Source organism: Aphelocoma coerulescens, chromosome 2 (genome assembly GCF_041296385.1).
Source record: "Aphelocoma coerulescens isolate FSJ_1873_10779 chromosome 2, UR_Acoe_1.0, whole genome shotgun sequence".
NCBI lineage: Eukaryota > Metazoa > Chordata > Aves > Passeriformes > Corvidae > Aphelocoma > Aphelocoma coerulescens.
Window position 1 is genome coordinate 11,651,963 of NC_091015.1, and position 23,345 is coordinate 11,675,307.

The window sequence follows — 23,345 nt, forward strand, 5'->3', positions numbered from 1 at the left end:
AGTAATCTCATTCTCTTTGGGCATAACTTGTTCTTCCCAGCTGAACCTAATTTCAATGGAAAATGCTGTGCCAAATGTAGTACTGGATGCATCTTGGTACTACACCCAGGATGTGAACTGTTGTACAGTTTAAATGCAGGACCTGTAATGATGCTGGTGCAGTAAGGGGAGGTGGGTAGCAATCCAAAGTATGTTAAAGGGTCAATCAGGATTCTTTAGGTAGTGGTAAGAGTCAAAAGATGGGCAGATAGGCTTGATATGGCACAGGGAAGAAACAGGCAATGAGAAATGCATGCACCAGAGCACCTGCAATGGTCAGTATCAGAGAACAGTCAAGCCCACCTGTCCTCTCCCTATTCCATGTAAACTGGTTTCATTTAGATTACAGTAACAGGACAATTATAGCACCTAATGTAGTGTGCAAATGACCTGCTGAGGCTTTACTCAGGTATGACGTTTCTGTTTATCAGTTTGCATATCTCAAAAGAGCCTATTCTCTTAGTGTCAGTATGATTTATACTTGTGTACCTAGCTGCATTAACTATATCCCACAAGGCTAACATTGCTTTCCCCAACAATCTTCAACACTTAAGCCAGGCAGTCACTCACTTCTGTTATGATTATAGGCAATTGTATTGCTGGAAGATATTTAAGTATATCAAGATAGCCTCAGAAACACACAGTTCCACATCCTTTCCTCTCCTCCCACCTCTAAAAACCTGACACAGCCAAAACAAAATTCTCCCCCAACAGCTCTGCTGAAGAACATGGAGTAGCTATAATAAATGATGAAAACAGTGAAATCATTGGCAGATTCCTAGCTACACAAGGGTGAAAAAATACATCACTTATAAGTTTATGTTGTACCACAGAGCAATTGAAGAAAAAAATACTTTCGGAAAATAGGAGCTCCTTAGCACTGAGGTTGTATTTGGAAGCAAGAGGGACAAGTCCACTTCCAGACAAAGTGTGAACACTTTAGCTACAGGGAATAGCCAATTTTTAAAAATTGCACCAAACCAAACATAACCAAGTTGCTGTCTTCCTCAAAGCACTCCTGAGATGACAACAGTCACTGGTCCATGATCTTAAAGTAGTCATAATAGTTTCTGTAAGTAAAAAAAAAAGATCTTCCTGATTTAACAGGTTTTGAATCAAGCCCCAAATCACTCACAGACCTTAATTTAGCTTTTGCAGTTATTCTCCAAGAAACTAATGTGACTTCCAACTCGAACCAGAACCCTTTGAACACAGTTTGACTTTATGGAGGTTTACATACTTCTGTAACAGAAGTTCATGTTCATTATAATCTATGACTCAGAGCTCTCTTCAGATTCTAGAAAGAATATAGTAAATTCCCTGCAGAGTCATAAATGCTCATGACATGCAATCTATTTGTCAATGGATCTTTTTTGTTGTCAAATCATACTCAGTCTCAGTGTATATTTGCAAATGTGAACTGCCCCCATGCTAGGTATAAATACCCATTTTCAGCTATGCCTTCAAACATTTATCTGTAATTTTGACTACTCAAATGACTGTACTTCCACATGTCTGTGTGAAAGCTGACAGGATGAGCACGTGTATTTTTATGATGTGAGTTGTCTGTGCTGTGATGAAGATGTTGAATAAAACCAGTAATTAATATAGCAATTAAAATATTAAACTTGAGTCAGCATTTTGATGCTGTTCCTGACTCTCTCCCTGACTTGTTTTATTACCTTATGCAACCTGGCCTGATTCTGCAAATACTTTTACTTATGCAAAGTACCACAAACAACTGTATACAGGGTAATACAGCTTTATTTGCTTAAATTACCAAAACCTGGCGTTTTAACTGTTTCTGTGACTACACACACTGCTACGATCAACAGAATTATTTGCCAGCGTGGTGTTACAATACAGGGAGTTTATGAGCGCACTTAAATAGTAACACTTAGTACTAACCACTCTCCAAGCAAAAGCATCAGTGCATAACAGGAGAACAAAAAGAAAGGCACAAAGACTGCGATTGCTACCTACAGCAATTCCTCCCCACCACTTTGCCTCTGTTGCTCTCTGACTCAAACTCTGTCTCTAAGCCATTAATACTCACTGAAGCAACTTCCTACCGGCGCCTGAACACCCACTGCGGTGCTGAGATGCCTCAGCGGGAAGACACACCTGAGGAAGGATGAGAGGCACGCACAGAAAGAACAGGGCTCGGGGCCTCTGGGTTTCCCTGCCCGCCCCCGTGACACGGACCCTGCCAGACGGTGGCAGGAGCGACTGTCCGTCTGTTCTGCGTTCCCAGCGGGAGCCGCGCTCTCCGCTCCCTGCCGGAGCCTTCTGAGCAGCCGCCGGCCAGGCCAGCGAGGCCGAGCCTCCCCGAAGGCATCGGGCTGCGAGGAACCGACACGCTGCAGACGGATTCCCCACTCGAGCCTCCGGCAGAGCCATACGGGCGCCGGGAAGCCGCCGGAGAGCCCCCGCTGAAGGGGCTACCCGGGGGAGCCGCAGGCGCGACGGAGACACGCGGCGTTCCTCAGCAGCTAGTGCGGGGAGGATGAGCCAGCTCTAGCCGACACAACTCCCTCCCCCGCGCCGCCGCCGTGCCAAGGCGCCAGCCATGTTCCCGCATCGCCCCCACCTCAGCCGCCAAGAGCAGGCGAGGGGGAAGGGGGAAGGAAGGCCGGGAGGCGGCGCCAGGACTCCCGCCCCGCTGGGGCCGCGCCACCGCCCCCTCCCACCTGCCCGCGCCCTGCGAGCGCCCCCGCCCCGCCCCGCCCGCCGCGCTCGCGGCGCCGCTCGGCCGCTCATTGGCCGCGCCGCCCGCCCGTCAGCGCCGCTCCCGCGGGGCTGGCGGGGGCGGGGCCGCGCCGCGCTGTCAGCGGCGCGCGAGGAGGGCGCGGCGGCGGGGCAGAGCGGGGGGTGGTGGGGTGAGGGAGGCACGGGCGCTGCTGCTCTTGCTCGCTTTTTTTTTTTCCCGGGCTTTTTGGTACAGTCGCCCCCTCCCCTCAGGTGTTCTGCAGAGATTTACTTGTCGGTAATCACACACCTACAGCGGGCTGCTCGGGCTCTTTTCCCGCAGAGGCCGAACGCTCGGTCCAGCGGGGCGGGGGCAGACCCCCTCGGCCAGGGGCTCCCTCAGCGACAGCGCTCCGCCTCGCCCGCCGGTGCGGCTCCTGCAGCGCCATGGATCACCAGCCCAAGTTCTTCGAGAACCTCTCGGGCGCCGGGAAGGCCATCGGGGTGCTGACCAGCGGCGGCGATGCCCAAGGTAGCGGCTCACGCCGTTCGCTCCGGGAGCACGGGGAAGACGAGGGGAAGGAGAACGCGGGGGACTTGCGGGCACGGTGGGGAGTGGGGCAGCAGCAGGAGAGGATGAGGAGCCCCTGGAGGGCGGTGTGAGGGGCAGGAAGGAAGGGCCTCCCCGGCTGGCAGGGCGCCCATGCGGGAGGCCGGGGGAGCAGCGTGGGCTGCCCCAGGGCTGGTGTCGGGAAGCCACGGTGCGGCACATGGAGGGAGTGGAGAGAGGGCTCTGGAAGCGGGACACGGGATTGCAGCGGTGCTCGGCTTCCTCTTTTCGTGCTGGCCTTCGACCCGGTTTTCTTATTAAGCACATTTAAAAGATAAATAATTTTTGCATGGCCTGAGCACCTGAGGCTCAAACATCACCTCACACCTTCCTCCCTCCCTTCCTCGCCACGTTTCCTCTGACCCAGGCTAGGCAAGGGAGAGGGTAGAAACGCTGCAGTAACTTTTACTACCAAGATGTCTCGTTCTCTGGAGAGATGGTGGGGAGAGGAGGGTGAGGAGAGATGGCTGATGCGAGCGGGGGAGGAGGAGGTCGTGCCGCCCTGCACGGCGGGTGGGAGGCTTGGCTGCGCTGCTGGGGCTCTGCCAGCCCTCGCCTCATCTGCTTTTCACTTCGTTTTGGCACCAGGAACACGTTTATGTTCTTACCCGTGGTTTAGAACGCTCAGATGGTGGTTTACTCTCCCCCCGTAGGAGTGTGTTAGAAACGTGTTTCACCTTCTTAAATCTCTTCAGTGTAGAGGAAGTCGTAGCTACTACAGGACGGGGCGAACAAAAGACCTACAGACATTAAGAGGGGAGGGAAAGAAAAGAAGCTTGATCACAATATACCTAGTCAAGAATCCATTTTTTTTGTACACTTTCGTTTCCCCTTCCCTACCAGAAAATCATGATGGGTCCTTTCCAACTCGGCGTATTCTGTGATTCCGTGCTAATAGTTTGAAGTTTCAGTTAATTTAGATTCCAAACGCGGAATGTACTGTGCAGTTCGAGAGGACTCTTGTTCTGCTTATACTAGGAGAGTTGTTCAGTGATACTTGCTGTTAGCAGCTTCCCTTAATTTACGGTTATTTTTTTTTTTTTCCGGGAGTGTCTCGAGAGTACTTTACTTAAAGAAGAAGCGGCACTCATTCGCGTTTGTGAAGAGAATGGTGGGTGGGAGCCTCTCACTTCCTTTCTGCGCGTTCTCGGTAGTTCAGGGGCCAGTCTCTCCCCACATTTTGCCTGGGGAGGTGCCGGGACCAGCCCGCGGCCAGGCAGCCTCCCCTCGCATCTTGCCCTGGCTTCCCGGCGCGTCCATGCGGTGGTGGCTAGCATGGACCGGTGTCTCCACGCTCCCTCCCTCCCTCCGCCGGTGTGTACGTGATCCGCTGCGAGTCGCTGCAGATTCCGCCTCTTTGCGTCATCTGGGCTGGGAGAAGCATCCTCCCTCCCCCTGCCCGCAGGAATAACGGGGAGCCCCCGGGTTTACTTAGGATTATCCGAAACTCTAATCGGGATGAAAGGGATTTGTTACCATCGAGGAGGAGAATATTGTAGTTCTAGAGAAAAAATGGATGCGTTTAAATGGCTTCTCTTTTACCCCTCGGTGGGGTTACACTTTGTTCAAGTTTTATCCACAGTTTGCCGTCAGTGACATCAATTCCACTGCTAAATGATTCTAGGAGGAACTGGGAATCAGAGCATCTCTGTCTCAATGGTCTGGCGGCCAAATCACCATTTTAATTTAAAAGTGTGGCAGGGTACTGCCTGGAGCAGCCGTAGATTGTTGTCATGGTTCAGCAAGAGGCTGAGCCCTGCAACTTGCTTCCGCGTGGCTGGAGATTATATAATGCAGCAGCAGATGCATCTCCTTTTATAAAGTATTAATCTGCACTTGCCACTGTGTGAATTAAGGCATTTAAAGGACTTGCAGAATCCACGGGTAACATCTAGACTTTACATCTGGCAGATTGCCACAGAAGCATGGAGGATTCCAAAGTAACAGCCTGTGAAAGTTGCTGTCTAAGAAGTGGGGTTGTCACAAAGACCAAAAAAAGTAAACTGGATGCCTTCCAAGCTGTTTCATTGGCAGCATTATCATCCTAACTTTGAAGAATAGGAAAATAACCCCCTCCAGCATTTTAGAACTTGATCATTTCACCTGAGTCACACAACAGTGTGTGACCATAACCGCTTACTATCTTGGTAACAGCAGAGAGGTGTAAAATACGCAACCTCTAATCAGTTTGAAGGTTAGGAGTTAAAGAAGGACAGAATGAGTCATGCCCTGTCAAGGTCATTTGCCCTCTGTAGGACAGGGTGCAAATGTGTGAGAGGAGTGAAGTCATGAAGTACACGCAGAAGGAAATATGCTGCTGTTATTGCTATTTGAAAATAATTTGTTAAAGCAAAGTGTAGGTGAGGCAAAGCTACTAACTTGGAAGTAGGCAAAAAAATTGTAGCATTAGGAAAAGAGTTCCAGTCTTATGTTTCATTTTGTTTTAGATTTGTTAGAAACTAAAAGTTTTCAGAGTATCTGTAATCCAAACTAAACTCACGAACAACTGAGTAGAAAAAATACCTGTTAAACACAAAATCTAAATAGGTTCTAGGATTTAGATTGGACTGTGAATCTGAGCATAGAATAAAATATACATGAAATTATTTTAAAGTGAAATTACTGCCTTTGCTGTTATTGTACTTTTTAATAATTTAAAAGTAGCATTATGTAAATTATACAAGGCTTTCTATTTATAGGGCATGTTTTCAGTTACTTCCTCACATTGGTGCTACTTCCTTGAAAGTTTACTTTTTCTACCTGTAGAATTTTAAAGACTGTAGAATGTATATGTGTCATACTGGAACTATTATGGTTTACTCACCATTATTTTGTTTGGTGGAGTTAGAGAATTTATCAGTGATCTGTTTCACAGGAAAAGAGATTTGTATTTAGTACACTTAATATGTATAAGTGCTAAACTTGACAGTGTATCAGTTTAGCTAGTCAGCTGTTGTGAACTAAAAACGTACTTTCCACTGTAATTGCAAGAACCTTGAGAAGCAAAAGAAGTTCTGACAGTCAGTTCTCAATATTTATGGGTTCGTTCAGTTTCTGGACTATTTCTAAATTGTACTGGTTGTAGCTCAGGAAGGCGGTTTAATAAATGGGATTTAATAGGTTATGCTTCTCACTTTGTGGGATTCTCTGGCCATGGTCTGCTTCAGGTCATGAAGTACACTGGTTGAATTTTCTGTGGGTTGCCAGTGGCTGCTAGAGACAATTTTGGCCACCATAGGTCACTGGAGTTCACACAGCCTCCAAACAGCCTATTCTGGGACCATGGTAGGTACGGCTCTGCAGCAGGAAGAGTCATTGGAAAGCCGTGGACAGAAGGTGATTGTGCACTCTTGGGGAAGGATGCGTTTGTGGCTATGGAGTCGCTGCCCAGCCAACTGACTCAAGATCATTGTCTTGGAGTAGGACCATGTTGTTTTTGAGGTAAACTCAAAGATCTGGTGTTGTGGAGGACAGCATAAGTAAGGGATGTAATGGTCTGGAATATCATAACCCATTCTGCTAAAGTAAGGAGCTACATGTCTCTAGGTTTGAAGCATTCCAGGCTTCCCAAAATTCTATTAGTTTAAGGCCTATTTAGTACTGTAGATATAGAACTCTTGTCCTGGTGACGTAGATTGGAAGAAGAAATCTTGGCACTGAACAAATGAAAAAGCTCAACTCCTTCAGCAAATACTGGATTTAAAAACAGCTTAAAAAGAACCCTAAAAAAGCCTTTTGGATTCCAGAATTTTGAAATACTACAGACCATGACTGTGGAAACAAAGATTTACATATTTCTGCTCTTGAAGTATTACAAGCTGGGAAACATCATAAGATGTATTAAATATAGTAGTGCAAATGTATTGATCTTGTCCTGGTGGCAAAATTTCTTTTTCTGCCATAAGCTTCTGAACTAATACAGTGAAATAGATAATTTTTTTTTTTTTAAAGTCACAAACAAACTAAAACAACCCACACTCTTCTTATGTCATCCAAATTAGAGTTTATTTGTTAACACTTACGTAGTTTGAACATAGTCTCAAGGAATTTTTGAATTCTAGCCCCCCCAAAAAGCACCTTTTCCAGCTAAGAGTAGTGCATGCAAATAGACGTATATGAAATACACATATATGTGTCTATAGATACAATAAGTACTATTTACATGTAAAATTAAGGAATGTAGTTATTAATGGGTGAGTGGAACTATTTTAATGCATTTTGTATTTTGGAGAAGCTGCTTCTATAATTAGTTGTTTCACTGATTGAAACTGGTTTTTAAGATTTTTATTTTAATTTTTAAGAAGGAAGTACGTTTTTCATCTAGATGTTATGCTATCGTATATATTTGTGCAGTAGAATGTTCTGATCTAATACACTGTTAATGTTCGGGAAAACTGTGTAATGTTTTCTTCAGGTATCTAGAATAATTATTGTGATTATATACAATAAAATCTGTAACGTAATTAAAAGTAAGTGGAACAAACCCAAGTTTTTTTTTTCAATTATTTGCTCAGTTCTTGTATTTGACTGCTTCTCTTTCAATGATTATATGCTCTTACTGGCATAACCATTTACATATTTGAGTAAAGTCTTCCTAAGGTAATGTTTAGACATTTTCCTTAGTGATTTTTGCTATAAAGTCTTTTAAGTCTGAATCTTTGTTCAGGGTAGCACTGAAACATATGTGCTAAGTCATTAAGCCTGTGTTAAAGCCAATGTTTGTCTTTAAAAGTGGTGGTACTTAAGTATTTCTTGATGCTTGTCCAAGATGCATCGTTTTGATTTTGCTTTTGAATGGTTTATATTACAGTTATGTATTTAAAGGCATGACTAGCTGACTAAAGCAAGGCAAACTTGGCTTAAACACAAACTCTTGTAGAACCTCCTCTGTTGTAGTGGTACATATGTACGTGGACCAGGATGTAGGCACGAGAGAGGGATACTCTTTTGGTGGCAGGGAGTGCCTCTGAAATAATTTAAAGATTTCTGCAGTACTGTTTGTAACCCTGTTATGAAAACCAGCTGCTCCTTTTAAGGACAGTTGAATAGACGACATCAACAAGTTGATAAATTATCAACTTTTAAATTTAATTCAAATGTTATGTAAAGCTGTGTAAGTAGTTGCATCTTTGCTGAGTCCAAAAGAGCAAAATAAATCTTTCCCTCTTTCCAAGGCTTTAATGCAAAAGCAAGTAGTAATTCAGGAAGATCTTAAGTAATTCTTATATTATTTAAAAAAAAAATACTTCTTTTGCTTGTGGCTTTCTTTTGAAGCTGCTATTCTAATCCTATATGTTTATCAAACTCCATTTATTATTCAGGACTAAATCCATGGTTAACCTGATAATTCTCTTTTGAAGTAATATGCATGAGTAATAACATTTCATAGATATTATGGTCATTCACAAATGCTGTTGTAAGACTCCACAAATAATGAAATTTTATTAGACAGTCCTACAGAAGCTTAATGAATTTTCATGTATTTTTTTCTTGAATTACTGCAATTTAGACAGCCAAATTGTAGAAGTCTAAAGCTGCAATGTGTTAACTGTATTTTGTAGGTATCAAATTCTAACATGTCTTAGTCCTCAGCCCTTCTGAAATGTAAACCAGGAGCCTGCCAGTAGACAGCCAAGTCTTTTTTCTGTGTAAGGAAATAAAATACACGACATGAAGTAACAAAAAAAATGTATGTTACATAAACTTAAAAAGCTGCAGTGGTGGTACTGGGAAGATGCTTTCTGTCTGTAATCTGTGGGACTTTTTTCCTTGGCTTTTGTCCTTTCATGGAGCAGGCAAATTGCGAATTTTACCTATTTTTCATGCAAGAAACATGGAAACTGGAAGGTACTCATTAAGAAAGTAGGTGGCTGTATTAAGAATATATATACATGTATATATAAACTTTCCACAAACAAACCAAACCAAACAACAGCAACCCCCACCCCAAAAAAAAAAAACCCAAACCAAAAGCCAAAACAGAACTGCCAAAAAACCTCCCTACCAAGCAACAACAACAAAAAAGCCTCCCACACAACATGTGCTTTAATAGGAGCAAGCTGTGGGCTTTGGTGAAAGGAGTACCTTGTGCTAAGTCTTCCTGTTTGTGGGAAATGGCTGTGCTGTGATGTGCTGTCAGTTTGGTAAATTTAAAGGTCTTTGTCTCTCAAGGGTGTTAATTTTGTTACGAAAACTGTTTCACTGAGGAGATAACTTCAGTCTGTTTATTTGGAGATTTAGCATGCTAACTTTTATTTTCAGTACAGGCTGTGAGATGAGATTCTCTGTTTTTCTTTGACATCATCCAATTCTTTGTCTAAAGCTGTGCTTTCAGCTGTCTTGGCATTTGGGAACTTTTTCCAGCTATGCCACAAGGCTGACGCTGGCTGGAAGAATTCTTGCTACAATTTCCTAAAGAGGAACTTATGTGAAAACACTGTTATTTGTGATTTTTATCTTAAGTGACTTCTACACAAACAGCAAAAGCAACTTTTTGATTTTGGCAAACTTAATTTTTTTGTTTAACCTTGAGCAACTTCAGGGACTTCCTGGTGTGTTCATAAGTAAGGAATCTGAGAAAATCTCAGCTTCATTCTTTGGACAGGTTGACTTTTACAGCTCAGTATTTTTTCCAATAACAGTAGATACTGCAGGATTAGATCTTTGTGGCGTGCTGTGCTGTTTATCTGTTCTAGTTGTCAACGTTTTATATCTTCAAAGAGGTGAACACTTAACACCTGTTTCGAGTAGCAGAGCTTACCTACTACCTGGATATTTTGATATTAAATGCATCTGATTTGGAGAATTGTTGCCCAGTACTTTGGATTGTCATCCTTATTGCATCCCTTTTCTACTAATGTGCGAAGACTATCAGTGTAGCCTAGCTACTTCTCTCTTCATGCTTTGCATAATCTCTTATGTCTGTTTTAGTGGTATGGAAACAATTAGTTGATTAGTTTTGAAAAGTTCCTGAGTAATGGGTAAGGTAATGCCGTATCTGAAAGGATGGGTTACAACAGAAATTTGTTTGACCTGTGTAGAGGGACCAGTGGAACTTCCACTGTTGCTCAGAAGATTGAGTGTTTGACCATGGGACTTAAATCAAAGATTTTATGGGAGTATAATTTGTCAGATGTCTGTGAGCAGGGAAGTCCAGTTGGAGCTTGCGTGTTAGGGACCAAAGTGGTGGTCAGATGCCTTTTGGTCAAATGAGTCCATGTAGCATTTTTTGTTAATTTACTGCTACTTCTGCCCTTTTAAATGAGCATCTGTCCAGGTCAGCCTTGGCTCTGTTCCCCACAAAATACTGTATATACACCTGTGTTATTTTGGTAATCCCATAAAAACTGTTCAAATACAATTTTTCATTTGAAGAAGCTAAATTTAAACTTGTTGAACGTTTTGCATTTCAGACTGAAAACTAACCATTATTGCAAAATTAATTTACTTTCTTGTTCCGTAGCTGTAACTTTTACAATGCTATTTTGCAGTCAGCAGCAATTTAATCTCTGATTAACACACACACTGGCATTCACATAATTACTGTAACAAAGAATAGTTCTGAACCCTTCATGCTCATGGGCTGCTTGCACTGTCATTAAGCAAATTTCTGTTTTAATGGATGCTGGTCATTGTCTTTCTTAGGAATGAATTAATGTTCCCTTTATTTTCAAGACAATGAATACTTTTAGTATACAAAAAATACTGGATGACTATAACAATGTGATTTTGCTTTTTCTTCCCAGGTATGAATGCTGCTGTGCGCGCAGTAGTACGCATGGGAATCTATGTAAATGCCAAAGTCTATTTTATTTATGAGGTTAGTTTTTGTTTCATTCATTCTGTATTTTGTCTTCTGACTAAACTTGAGTTTTTTTGGAAACACCATGGAGGGTAAATAGTATAAAAAATGTTTAGGTGCCATTCCTTTTCATTGTGTTTCATTTAGTACTTTATATTTTTATGGAAATTTACTTTTTACGAGGTGTATTCTAAAACAATGTAATTTAAATGTAATTTCTTAAATATATGGAATTCCTTATGTGCCACCAAAGACTTGAAAACAGAGAAAACCAGAGGTGGTTGTCACCCTGCAGTGAGCTACATATCTGTGCACTTGTTGGATGTTTGGCCCCATTTATTGTACTTCATAAATGTTTTCCTATACTGATGCTTAATCCTTTGACTCCCCCCCACTCCATTTTCTTAGATTATGATAAGAATGTGTCCTCACCCTCATTTCACAGATAGCACAGCTTTGTTTTGATCAAGAGTACTGTGACACTGGTGCCATCTTGCCTGGCTTTTAGGCAGAAAGTTGTAACTGAAGAGACAACCAACAAACAAAAAGAAGCCACATCAAAAACCTGACCATCACTGGTCTGTCCAGACATCATGATTTTGTGGTTGAAGCTTGTAACTGTATGTGCAGAAAGATTGTAAATTTCTGTAACAACTACGTGATAAGAAATAAACATGGGACAAGTTTAATGTCAATGCCAAGGTGATGCTCCATGTGTTTTGTCTTCCTGGAAGACTGTTGGAGTTTGACTTCCTTCTAAAGGGCGCTTTCAGTTTTTATACAATTTGCAGATTAAACAATAAAGTAAATATATTGATTCTGTTCCCACTGGGATTCCTGTACAGCTCATTAGTAGTTTGAGATTATTACAAATCATAATAAAAAGTCAATATGAGGGAAAGCTTGGTAGGTCCTTGGTAAAGTGTAACTTTAATATAAAAATATGAAGTACTAGAATTCATAGAAGTGCTCAGAAAATAATTTTGTTTTACTTTTGTGCATGGCAAAGTTTATCTTTAAAAAGTTGCTGTTTATCCTTCTTGCTTCTACAGCTCATTTACTAATGAGATGCAAAGTATATTGAAATGCAAATAAGCAGAGGACTGTGCTCCAAAATTCTTTCCTACTACAGTGGTACAGCAAGTTGCTCTGAATACTTAGTGTGTGCTAATTACATGGCCAATCTCTGGAATTCCTTCAGTGTTCAGCTGCTTTGCAGGCTTGCTGAAATGGGTCAGATACTTCCGTGGGAGTAAAGAGGCGGTTTTGGCCATCTTCAAGGCCAGAACTTGGATTTTAATTTATTTTTAATTAGGTTTAAGTCAAGAATGGCCATCTTTTATCACCTTTTAAAAATACTTGTTATCACAGAGTAATAAATTTCAAGAGAAATTTGAATATTTGTTTTTTCTGAACTTAAATAGTGCTGTTTTGCTATCATGTTCCCGTGTTAACTGGTAGAGTTGGCCAGTGTGAAGTCACAGATATTTCTGAATGGAAAGTGATTGTAAAAAACAAGTCAGTGTTGGGAATTTTGAGTTTCCCTTAGATATTGTCCTTCTGTCTTCAGTGTAACAATAGGGTCTGGGAGGAAATGCAGATTTCACTCTAAGTATGGGCTCTGAGATTATTTGCTTCTAGATTAGTCCATTCAGTTCTATGTTTCATAAAGTACCCAATGCTAAGCTTTGTTCTTCTCTGACTTGTAATTGAAATATGAAGTCAGTTTTCTTTCACAATGCCTACAAGTATTTCAGAGAAACAGGGTTGCAAACATTGAAATGAAATGTCTGCTTAATTTTACCCTTTTGAAATGGGAAACAGGTGAAGGTGAGAAGTGAAGGTAAAAATCTTCTTGTGAGACTTGTCACTAATGTTCCCTGTTATAAGCCTTTGCATGATATCTAAAGAGGAGATATATTTTTCGGTATACTTTAGGTTATTTAATGCTTTTAATAAGGTGTTTCTTCTGAATTACAGTTTACTGAATGCAGACTTGAGTGTGTTAAGCAAAGAGAGCAGTGTATCTTCGGCCTGTCTTTTGAGCAGACATTTTAACACGTAGGTCAGGGTAAAGTGATACCTGTATTGACGCTGCTCTGAAAAAGTGAAGGAAAAACCTGAAGTGACAATATCCAAAAGAGGGAAAAAAAGTTTTCTGATTTGGATCCAAAAATTGAGTTAAAGGTCTCAGCCTTTTCAAGCTGACTTTGCTGTAATTGTAATAAGCTCTGTTTCTCCTGTAGCTGTGTCTGTCATAGGAACTTCTTTTGCACTGCAAAACCATCTGTCTTCTACAGCTGTGGCCAACACTAGTTCTGTATTCTAAGTAAAACAGTAACTCTGTTTTCCTTACTCCATTTTTCTTCATTTTGTTATGAGAGATTACTACGATAAATAAATAAAAATTAATAATTAATTAGATCTAAGTCATTTTCTAGCCTGTTAAAGTTGGTTTTACGAAAGCCCAAAGAAAGAAACAGTTGCATACTGGAATTCATGGGCTGTTTTAACTTCAAGTCTCAAAAGGGAAAAAAATGTAAACTCATGTGAAGATGAAAACTGGAAGATAATTTATATAAAAGCTATAATATTTTATATCTTTTTTATAGTTCATATAAAACCTGTGAATTTATAGCTATAAAATAAAAAACCCTTGTGTATCTTAATTCATTGAAATTAGCACATTTCAAAATTTTGCTATTAATTGCAAATCTATACAGTTGCCCTAGTTTCACAGTTTCATATTTTATAGTATTTTATTTTAGTCTGTCTTGACTATCATCACATTATTCCTCAAATCTTCTCCAGTCTGAATCAAAATTTGAATAACTGTGGATTAATTTCACTCATGGAGTGAAAATCTAGGAGCTGAAAGTATGTGTAGAGTACCAGGCTGCTTTAGGGGGCTTGTTGCATTTTTTTTTTCACTAATCAAAAGCTATTAAAGTCAGGTTGATTTTTGTTTTGTCGTGTTTTTTCTTTTAAATTGAGAATGGGAAGAAAAAGTGATGCCTCTCATTTATGGCAACTCATTTTAGATACTTGAGGTCTTAAATATTTATACAAATAACCTGCCCTTTTTCTGGGATTGAAGCACGTAGTTCCCGCTGGATGTGTGCTCTTGCTACTAAGCTATGGAACTTTCAGTTTCATCATCTTGATTAAGAGTCTTTTTGTCAAGAGGCCAGCATTGGGAGTACAATGGTACTGCAGTCATGGATTTCTGTGAGGAAAACTTCATGTCTCTTCTGTGGTGGTTTGTGCACTCAGTGACAATAGTATTTTATGTTGTTGAGCAATGGCTAAGAATTCTCAGTAAGTAAATTTACATAACTGTTAAAGCCCCAAGTGTCTCGCATATAACATATCAGAGGATGGCTTGTTCTTTTTGAAAGCTTTTGCCTTCAGAGTTCAGACTGGAAGCCACATTTGCTCCTGCCACTCTCTCCTGGAGTTGCAGGGTCTGTGAATGTACCTTGTGAAAATTGGACTCTCAGAGATTTCTTCTTGTTCTTCGAGTATTTAGATTTTGGGTATATGAAGGACTAAACATAAAATGGAGCTGATCTTCACAAACTGTGCTTGCTGTATTTTTGAAGTTCATTTTTTCCATTCTTGCCCCATAGTTTTAGTATCTCAGTACCCAAGCTCCTGTATTTTTAGGATCTAAGTAAGATTTACTTTTTTAATGTAAATTGACAGATTCCCACCCTCATATTAAGGTCTGGAGTCACATCTGCCGGTGATTTTTGGTAGCCATACAACTGGAACAGTGGTGAACCTTCAAACATATTATCCAGTCCTCATCAGTGCTTACGTAACTAAAACAATAAATGGAAATCATGATCATTATTAATACTTAAATTGTAATTAGTAATTCATTTTTTTCCCCAGTAGCTTTTCTAGAAAGCTGTTTTAATTTTGTACCTTGTATCTCTTAATGGGTATGGAAAACAATGTGGCAGTTCTAGCTACCTTATTCAGAGGTATCTTAGAGATACCCGGCAAACAACTGAATTACAAAAAGCTTATATAGTTCAAACAGATTATGATTCCAAAAGTTCCCTGCCTTACCTTGTAGTGGGAGGAATTGTTAATACATGCCCAGTTCTCACTTGGTGTAGATATGGACTCCTGACCAAAATGCATGAATTCTTTCTACTTCAAAGAAGCATGGTGCACGAATGGGTCATAGCTCATCCTTAGCCTAGCTATGATGTTTTTCAAGTCTTACAGACAACTTAAACTACTGTTTTATCTCTCTGCTTTTTTCTGTGTTTTAGATTTGTTAATCTGCAAATTGGGAATGTTAATCTATTAGTTTTATTTATGTATATATTTCCTGTATGTAATATTGTATATATTTTTGTCAGCTTGCAGTGCAGATTATTGTAGTCTCTGTTAAAAACTGAATTAAGATGCAACATTACACTACACTTTCAGGATTTATTACCGATGGATCTCTTGAGTTATTGTAGTTGTCAATAGAAATACTGATAGGAAAAGCTTTCACTCCATTGCTGAATGGTAAAAGGAACATAGAATTCTATGCTTTAAAAAAAAACCAAACCAACAAAGCTGTGATGAGTGAACTTAGTAATTTATTAGCCATCATCAAGCTGTAACGTTTCTTTCTGAACATCTTTGCACTTTATCTGAGGGAGATTTTTTTTTTTCTGAGTTGATAGGTAGATTAAGCATTATTCCTTTTCCACTTTGCTCTGATTTTGAAAAAATTGTGTAAGTAATGGCTTACCTCTTCAAGTCTCTGTGTGTGTACATTAGCATACAAAGAGTATGTCCTATATGTAGGGACCCATAAGAGAGAGGGGGAGATATCACTACAGTTCCTGGTAAACTAGGACAAGGAGTAATGGGGTCAAACTGAAAGAGTGGGAATGTAGGTTAGATGTATGGAGGAAATTCTTTACTGTGAGAGTGGCGAGTCACTGGAACAGGTGTCCCAGAGAAGATGTGGATGCCCCAACCCTGGCAGTGTTCAGGCCAGGCTGGATGGATGGGGCATTGAGCAACTTGGTCTACTGGGAGTTGTCCCTGCTGATGGCTGGGGAATTAGAAGTTGATGATCTTTAAGGTCCCTTTGAACCCACACCATTCTATGTGTATACATTAGACACATGTCAGAGTTATCTGGAGAGTGTACAAAATATTGAAAAAGTCTGTTGGATGGCAGAAATTTGAGATATAGGTAGTTCTCCATCTGGATGTTTTTGCTATTGCTTGATCATATAATATGTAAATTAATCAGTCAAGTCTCACTGAGCAGAAACTTTCATGCTTTCACCTTGAAATCTGTACTGGAATCCTAAAAAGCCTAATTGAGTAACTTACACTTTTGTTGTGTCCAGGTTATTTTACATTCTTAGTTTCTCATGCTGGTGAGGACTCAAAGTTTGACATAAAAAGCCATATCTATTATATGAATACTAAGCCACTTTAGGCTTAGTATGTTTCCAAGTTACTGCTTACTGAGTAAATTCTGCATATACTCTGAATAATGCCAAATTAAATTTCTCCATTTTATAATGTAAGTTTTGCTGTTTTCTGAACTCCCTTATTTTTCTTGTTCCTGACTTACTATTGAAAACCCTGAAACTAATATATAGTCTTGCAAAAGCTGCCCAGAGAAAAAATGGTAACTAATTGTTCCTTAGCAATATCTACACATAATCTAAAAATGGAGACATAAACATAGTCATGGTTATTTTATTCTGGTTTCTCTGTCAGTTAGAATTTTCAAGACTTAGGACTTGACTCTGCATTTCCTTTTCCTTTTCCTTTCCGTTCCGTTCCGTTTTTGTTTTGTTTTAATCAATGTTCACAATATCCCCTAATGGAAAAGAATCTGTAATTGCCATTCTGCTAGTGTTTTTGTAGAGAGGTAGTAAAGCCAAGCATAATAAAACCCTTTAGCTGCTTACTGGATGGTTTTTCTTCTTTCAGATAAATGTAGTTCTTCTCATATTACAGAATGCAGTGGTTTTAGAAGACCATTTGAGTTAAGGTGTTAAGAATTTTTTAAATGCATCACTAAAAATTGTATTTTTTCCTGTTAAATCTCTTCTTATTTATTGTGTGACTGCCTCAAAAAAAAAAAAGGAAAAAGCTTGTGTCACCTGATTTCTTCTTCTTTTATGACAAAATTCCAGTTATTACTCTTGTTTTGCTTATTACCAGCACTGGGGAGAAACAAAGTACAATGTGTTACAAAAATAGATTTCCTAAGTTCATGGCCCCTGGCTGAGGTTATGTTTTTAAGGAATGTATTTTATAATGCATTTCAAAATTCTTTGTAGTTTTGGGTTTTTTTAATTGAATATTTATTCTTAAGAAAGAAGAAGCATGTTACCATTCTAGTTTAATAGCTGTGTAATCTGTGTAAAGTATTGCCTTATCTTGAAGTTGTTTTTGGAACTGATCCTTTAGGAAGAGGGTTTGTTTTGCTTTTCTCCCCTTAAAAGAAACAGCCATACCTGCTTGAATGTAGTTTCATTTAAATTGAATATTTTTTTACACAGTGTTTTTAATTAAAGTTGTATTAAAGTGCACAAGGTGAGTATTACTGTATTTTTAAAACCAGACTTAAGAAATACTTTCCCTTTTTCAGGGATACCAGGGAATGGTTGATGGAGGTGATAATATTGTAGAAGTTTCATGGGAAAGTGTTTCAAGTATCCTGCAAGTGGTAAGTGCTAAGGGTGAGAAGGGGACACCCAAACCCTCTTTATTCAAACAGAAGAACCAAATTTCTAGATCCAGGCAACCACTGTAATTATGTATTTGGACTGTGTGATGACTGAGTGACCAGCATGTACCACTTCCAGCAGAGCCTGATTTCTTCAGTGTGGATGGCTGACACTTTCTAAAGGTCTTGGTGTGGTCTTGAATTTGGTGCCCAGAAATAATCTTGTAAACCTTTGTTCTAGATTTGCAACATCACATGTCATTAGCCTCCTAAAGCCATATTGACAAATCTATATTTAATAAAAAAGACATTAGAGGGCCAAAACATGAAATGGCTGTGTTTTGTAAGGCAAATAATTTCTTACGAAACCCTGTTGGCTTTCTGCGTAAGTGGATTTAGAGTTATAGTAACGGATGTAATTACAGTGCAGTTCTGCAGAGCTCAGATACTGCCAATGACTTTGTACATTTTTAATACAGCATTCTGCACTGTGGCCATTTGGATCTTCTCAGCTTTTGCTCAGCATGGTAATGTTATTACCTCTTCCAGAGCAGGTGCTATGTTTGGCGAAGAGGCCTTACTGCTTGCCAGGCTTTCTGAAAACTACCTCCAGGTGAAGCGTGGGTTTCTTTGGAGCTTTTTGTAAAGTTAATGAACATAAAGCAGTTAGCAGAGACAATTTTTTTTTTTTTTAACCAGTACCCCGGAGTACTGTGAAGTATTTTGTCCTGTGTTTGGTTGTTTTTCTTTTCTTTTTTTTTCCCCATGTCTATCTTGCAGAATCTGTAAACAGAATCGTAGAATATATCAAGTTGACAGGGACCCATAAGGATCATTGAGTCCTAAAACTAAACCATATGACTAAGAGCATCATCCAGATGCATCTTAACGATTATGGGAATACTGAGTTCTCTTGGCCAAGCCACACAAGAACATAGGCAGGAGCAGGATGTAGGCATCCTATATATGTGTGTACCATACATAGTATAAGAAAAACATCTTTCTGAGCTTTATTGCTGGTAGTTCAACAGACCAGCAGTGAACCATGTATCTTACAGAATGTGTTTAATTGTTCTGATGAGAAAGGTTTTTCAGCCCATTGTATATTTCTGTTTATTCAGAACAAGTAGCACTTTGTTTCAAGTACATAGTTCTTTTCCACTTACAGCCATGCTTTTTCTAAGTAGGAAAATACCTAGTTTTAGATACATGTTTTAGTCTCGATTTTTTTTGTTTAAGAGTATCTCTGTGTGCACACATTTACCTTTTTGTCTGAAGACAGCTGAACTTCTATTCCACTTTCTTTTTTCTCTCCACTAGTAGCTATGCAGCACAGATGGCAAACTGGCTTGAGAGCTGAAACACCTATTGATAGGGTAAATCGTGTCAGTACAGCCTCTGCAGATTAAAAGTTCAAATTTAGGTGGATGTGAGAGATTTACTACAAGTTAAAGGGAATGTTTATGCAAAAGTGATGTAATCATTTCCAGATTTGTTTGCAGGAAAAAATAGAGTTTTTTCAGTCTTAATTGATACTACTTTTTACTGTGACAATAAATAAGGCAAAAATTTAAACTTGAGTGACTGAACAACATAAACACAGAAGGTGTGTAAATAATGTGTGTCCAGAAGTACACCCAGCAATTTTCGGTGACCGGGAAATTCAGTTATTTTTAAAAATGACCACTACCATTTCTGAAAGAAGCTTTTTAATTCATATTAATAAATGCAACAGATAATCAGTAAAAGAGAAAATGTAGCATTAGTCTGATCTATAAGGAAATAAAGGCAGTTATTTCCATATCTGTGGAATGACAATGAATGCTAATTTTGAATTTCAGGGATACATTTTTTCTCTTACTGTTTATGTATTTAGTGGTTTTAGGGAGCAGAATACCACACTGACTCAAATACATCTAAATGCTTAACTACTTAGTATATCACTTTTACTCTTGCCTTTACATATAAGTAACAGTTAACCTATTTATTGTAATGCTGCTAAAATTAATCCCATGTAATTCAACATTTTCCTTCCCGAGTAGCTTTTTATCAGTCATTTTTGAGTGTTTTTTTTTGTTTTTCCCTTGTGTGTGTATCTGCTCTTGAACATAAATTCCCACAGGTTTGATAATTCTTTTGTTTATCATCAGTCAGTGTAAAATTAAAAGAAGGGAGGCTACGATATAGAATTCATCATTAATCCACCTTAGAAAGATACAGCAATATAGCAGGTGCTGAGCTAAACCTGCTGTTCTTCCCTTCCTCAGGGAGGCACAGTGATCGGCAGCGCGCGCTGCAAGCCCTTCCGCACGCGCGAGGGCCGCCTGCAGGCCGCCTTCAACCTGGTGCAGAGAGGGATCACCAACCTCTGCGTGATCGGCGGCGACGGCAGCTTGACCGGCGCCAACCTCTTCCGCGAGGAGTGGAGCGGGCTGCTGGAAGAGCTGGCACAGAAGGGTGAGTTTGCCGTCAGGCCCTCTGGACTTCGCTCCACTCTGCAGGGAAGTTATGAACCCTCACTGTAGGTATGCAGACTGTATCCAGAGGGTATTTCTAAAGTTTAAAAATCAAATGCATTCATTCTAGGAAATCGCGTGGTTCTTCGTAAATAATAGCTTTTGGTTTCTGTGCATCCTCTCATGCATATCATAAAGGTCCAAAAAAGGCCAAGTAAGTTACTGTGCAACAGTCTCTGTGGACTATTTCCTCTGTTATGAATCATTTTCAGACTCTGAACTTCTTACCTTTTGCTTGAAAAGCCCTATGCCCTTGTATCCAAACTGAGGTGGTAGTTCTTTTCCTACAACAAGTTACACATTTGTATGTTATTAAATTATGATGCTTTCCTGCCTGTATGTCACCGTTTGTTTAGGATCAGAACATTAAGTGGCCGTTGATAAAAGTACAGCCAGCTCCGTAGTTGTCTTCAATAGAATCCAGGAGGATGTATAGGGAAGAGTAAAAGAGTAAAGTAATGCTATGTTGATGTTATGTGTTAACTGATAATATATAAATACTCTGATAGCTCCCATCCATTTCTGTCTTCAGGACTTCCTGAACCGGATGCTGTTAGCAGTCTTTAATGAATTTCTCTTCCATGAATGTATACAGTCTACTTGAAAGCATACAGAGTTTTGCTGAAAACATTGTGTAGCAAGGAGTTCTGCAGCTTTACTGAATAATAAAGATTGTGAAGAATCTTCTGTTTATTTTGATCCTGCTGGCTTCTAGATCATTTGATGCCCATAGTTTTTGTGTTAGAATAAACAGTGATCAGTCCTGCTTCCTCTCTGCATGCCACTTGAGATTTTACAGCTGTCTTATTTTCCCTTCATCATCTCTTTTTCTAGATGGAAGAGTTGTAGTTTGCTTAGTTGTTCCTTATATGTAAGTTCTATATCTTTGATCATCTTTGTTGCCCTTCTCTGAACCTTTTCCAGTTCTACCCTGTTTTGAGGTGGGGAGGACCACAACTGCACCCAGTATTCAAGATGAGGGCAAACCATGGATCTACACAGTAGTATAATGATCTTTGTTTTGTTCTCTATTCTTTTCCTAATATTTTCTAATATTTTGATTTTTTTTTACTGCTATTGAGCATTGAAGCTGATTTATTAATGAAAACAGCATTATTATATTATGCTGGAAATAGTGTATTTTGTTTGTGATGTTAGGGTACATTTTTTTCATGTGTCTTACTTTACATTTATCTGCAATGAATTCCATCTGATACTTTACTGCTCACTGTGTCTTGCTAGTCTTCTTCATTTCTTCTCAGACACTCCATATGTTTAGATTCCAGATAATTCACTTTGATCAGTAAACTTTGGCACTTTGCTGCTCATTCCCTTTTCTAGGTTATTGCTGAGTGTGTTGAACAGCGCAGATCCCTGTAGAACTCCATTGGTTACTTTTCTAAGATACAAGAATTTGCATTTACCACTGCCCTCTGTCTCGTATTTTTTACCCTCTGTTTTACATTATTTACTCTGTGAAAAGCCTTCTGTCTTATACAGTGACTGCTTAGTTTCCTCAAAATCCTTTGGCAAAAGACTTTGTCAATGGCTTTTTAGAAATCTAAGTAGAACATGTCAACCAGATAGCCTTTATTCATGTGTTAAGTCACATTTGGAACTCTAGAAAAGGTTTGTAATGCATGGTATACATTCATAGAAAACATTTTGATTCTTCTTCACGATGTTATATTTATCTTCATGGACATTAGCTATATTTTTCATTATGGTTTCTACTGTTTTTCTGTAATGTAGACATTAAACACACTGATACATAGTTCTTGAATCCCATATTAAGAATTTGGCATTATGCAAATGCACAGATACTAAGGTAGTTTCAAGTGCTTAAGCAGCTGAGGTATTTCATCCTTGAGATCTTTCAGATCCTTGGATGATGCAGCATTTTCATTGATGTCTTGGGAGACACCGCTAAAACTTAGAATAGGAGCTTTTCTGTTCTGTTTGCTTATTAATCATGAAATCAGAGCCTTTCAGTGTTGCAAAAGAGAAGTCTTCAAAAGTTGGATGCTGGTTTTTAATTGTTCACATATGCCCATAATCACATCCAGTTTGCATCCTTTTGCTTCTTCATTGCACATTATACACTGAGACTACAATTTGAATAATACTGTTTTAAGTTGAAGCCATCAATTTAAAGGTTGGTTACAAAACCTGATAATTATTTGACACTTTGAAATGGACTGAAAAGCTCTTATTTCCTTCCTTCCTGTAAGGAGTTCTGTGCAGGATTCTTGTGTTTGGATGTTTGATTGGCTTTTGTTTGTAGTTTTGACTAACCTTGTTACCTAAAATATCTAAACATAATTTAATGTTTGGATATGTTTAATTTATAAAAGTAGAGCACCCAAGCAATATGTCTAATATATTTTTTAATAGTCTTACAGTTCTTTCTCTGAATACTTCTTTACAGGAAAGATTGATGCAGAGGCTGTTAAAAAATATGCTTACCTTAACATTGTGGGAATGGTTGGATCCATAGACAATGACTTCTGTGGCACTGATATGACCATAGGTACTGACTCAGCTCTGCACAGAATAATTGAAGTTGTGGATGCCATCATGACCACTGCTCAGAGGTAAATTGAGCATATTATAGAGACTGATAACAAATAAACAGATGTTTATGCATTTGTTTAAGCTCATTTTAAATAAAGGTTAGGTAAGTGGGATTTGTAATATTTCTAGAATGGAAATAAAAGTTCTTTTTGGCTGCATCTTTCAAGTGTCCTGGTTTCTTTTTTTCTTAGTAACTGCTTTTTCATCATTCCTGTCATGGCAGCGCTTAAGTATGTGATCGTAGAGACTGCATCAGCCTTAGGGGCAGACTTGGTTTTTAATGTTTTTAGTCTTTCACAGACATAGTCTGTTAGAGAAGAACCAGACACACCATGAATACTTGAGTACACAATAGCATCTGTTTTATATAAGCTTTATTTCAGTAAAAATTAAGCAATTAAATTACAT

General features: G+C 39.4%; 1 protein-coding gene across 4 annotated transcripts in view; it reads left to right on the forward strand.

The window, feature by feature from the left end:
• The first annotated feature begins 2,912 nt into the window (after positions 1-2,912).
• PFKP (phosphofructokinase, platelet) overlaps positions 2,913-23,345 on the forward strand; it is a 43,061-nt gene continuing 22,628 nt past the window's right edge. For 3 of the 4 annotated variants that reach the window (XM_069006462.1, XM_069006460.1, XM_069006461.1), the window contains exons 1-5: positions 2,913-3,259; positions 11,083-11,156; positions 17,770-17,847; positions 20,115-20,304; positions 22,792-22,957. In XM_069006462.1, the coding sequence (XP_068862563.1) occupies positions 3,175-3,259; positions 11,083-11,156; positions 17,770-17,847; positions 20,115-20,304; positions 22,792-22,957 (593 nt within the window). In that variant the 5' untranslated portion in view covers positions 2,913-3,174. Of the gene's footprint in view, positions 3,260-11,082; positions 11,157-17,769; positions 17,848-20,114; positions 20,305-22,791; positions 22,958-23,345 lie in introns of those variants that run through there. The other variant, XM_069006463.1, reaches the window with a different exon arrangement.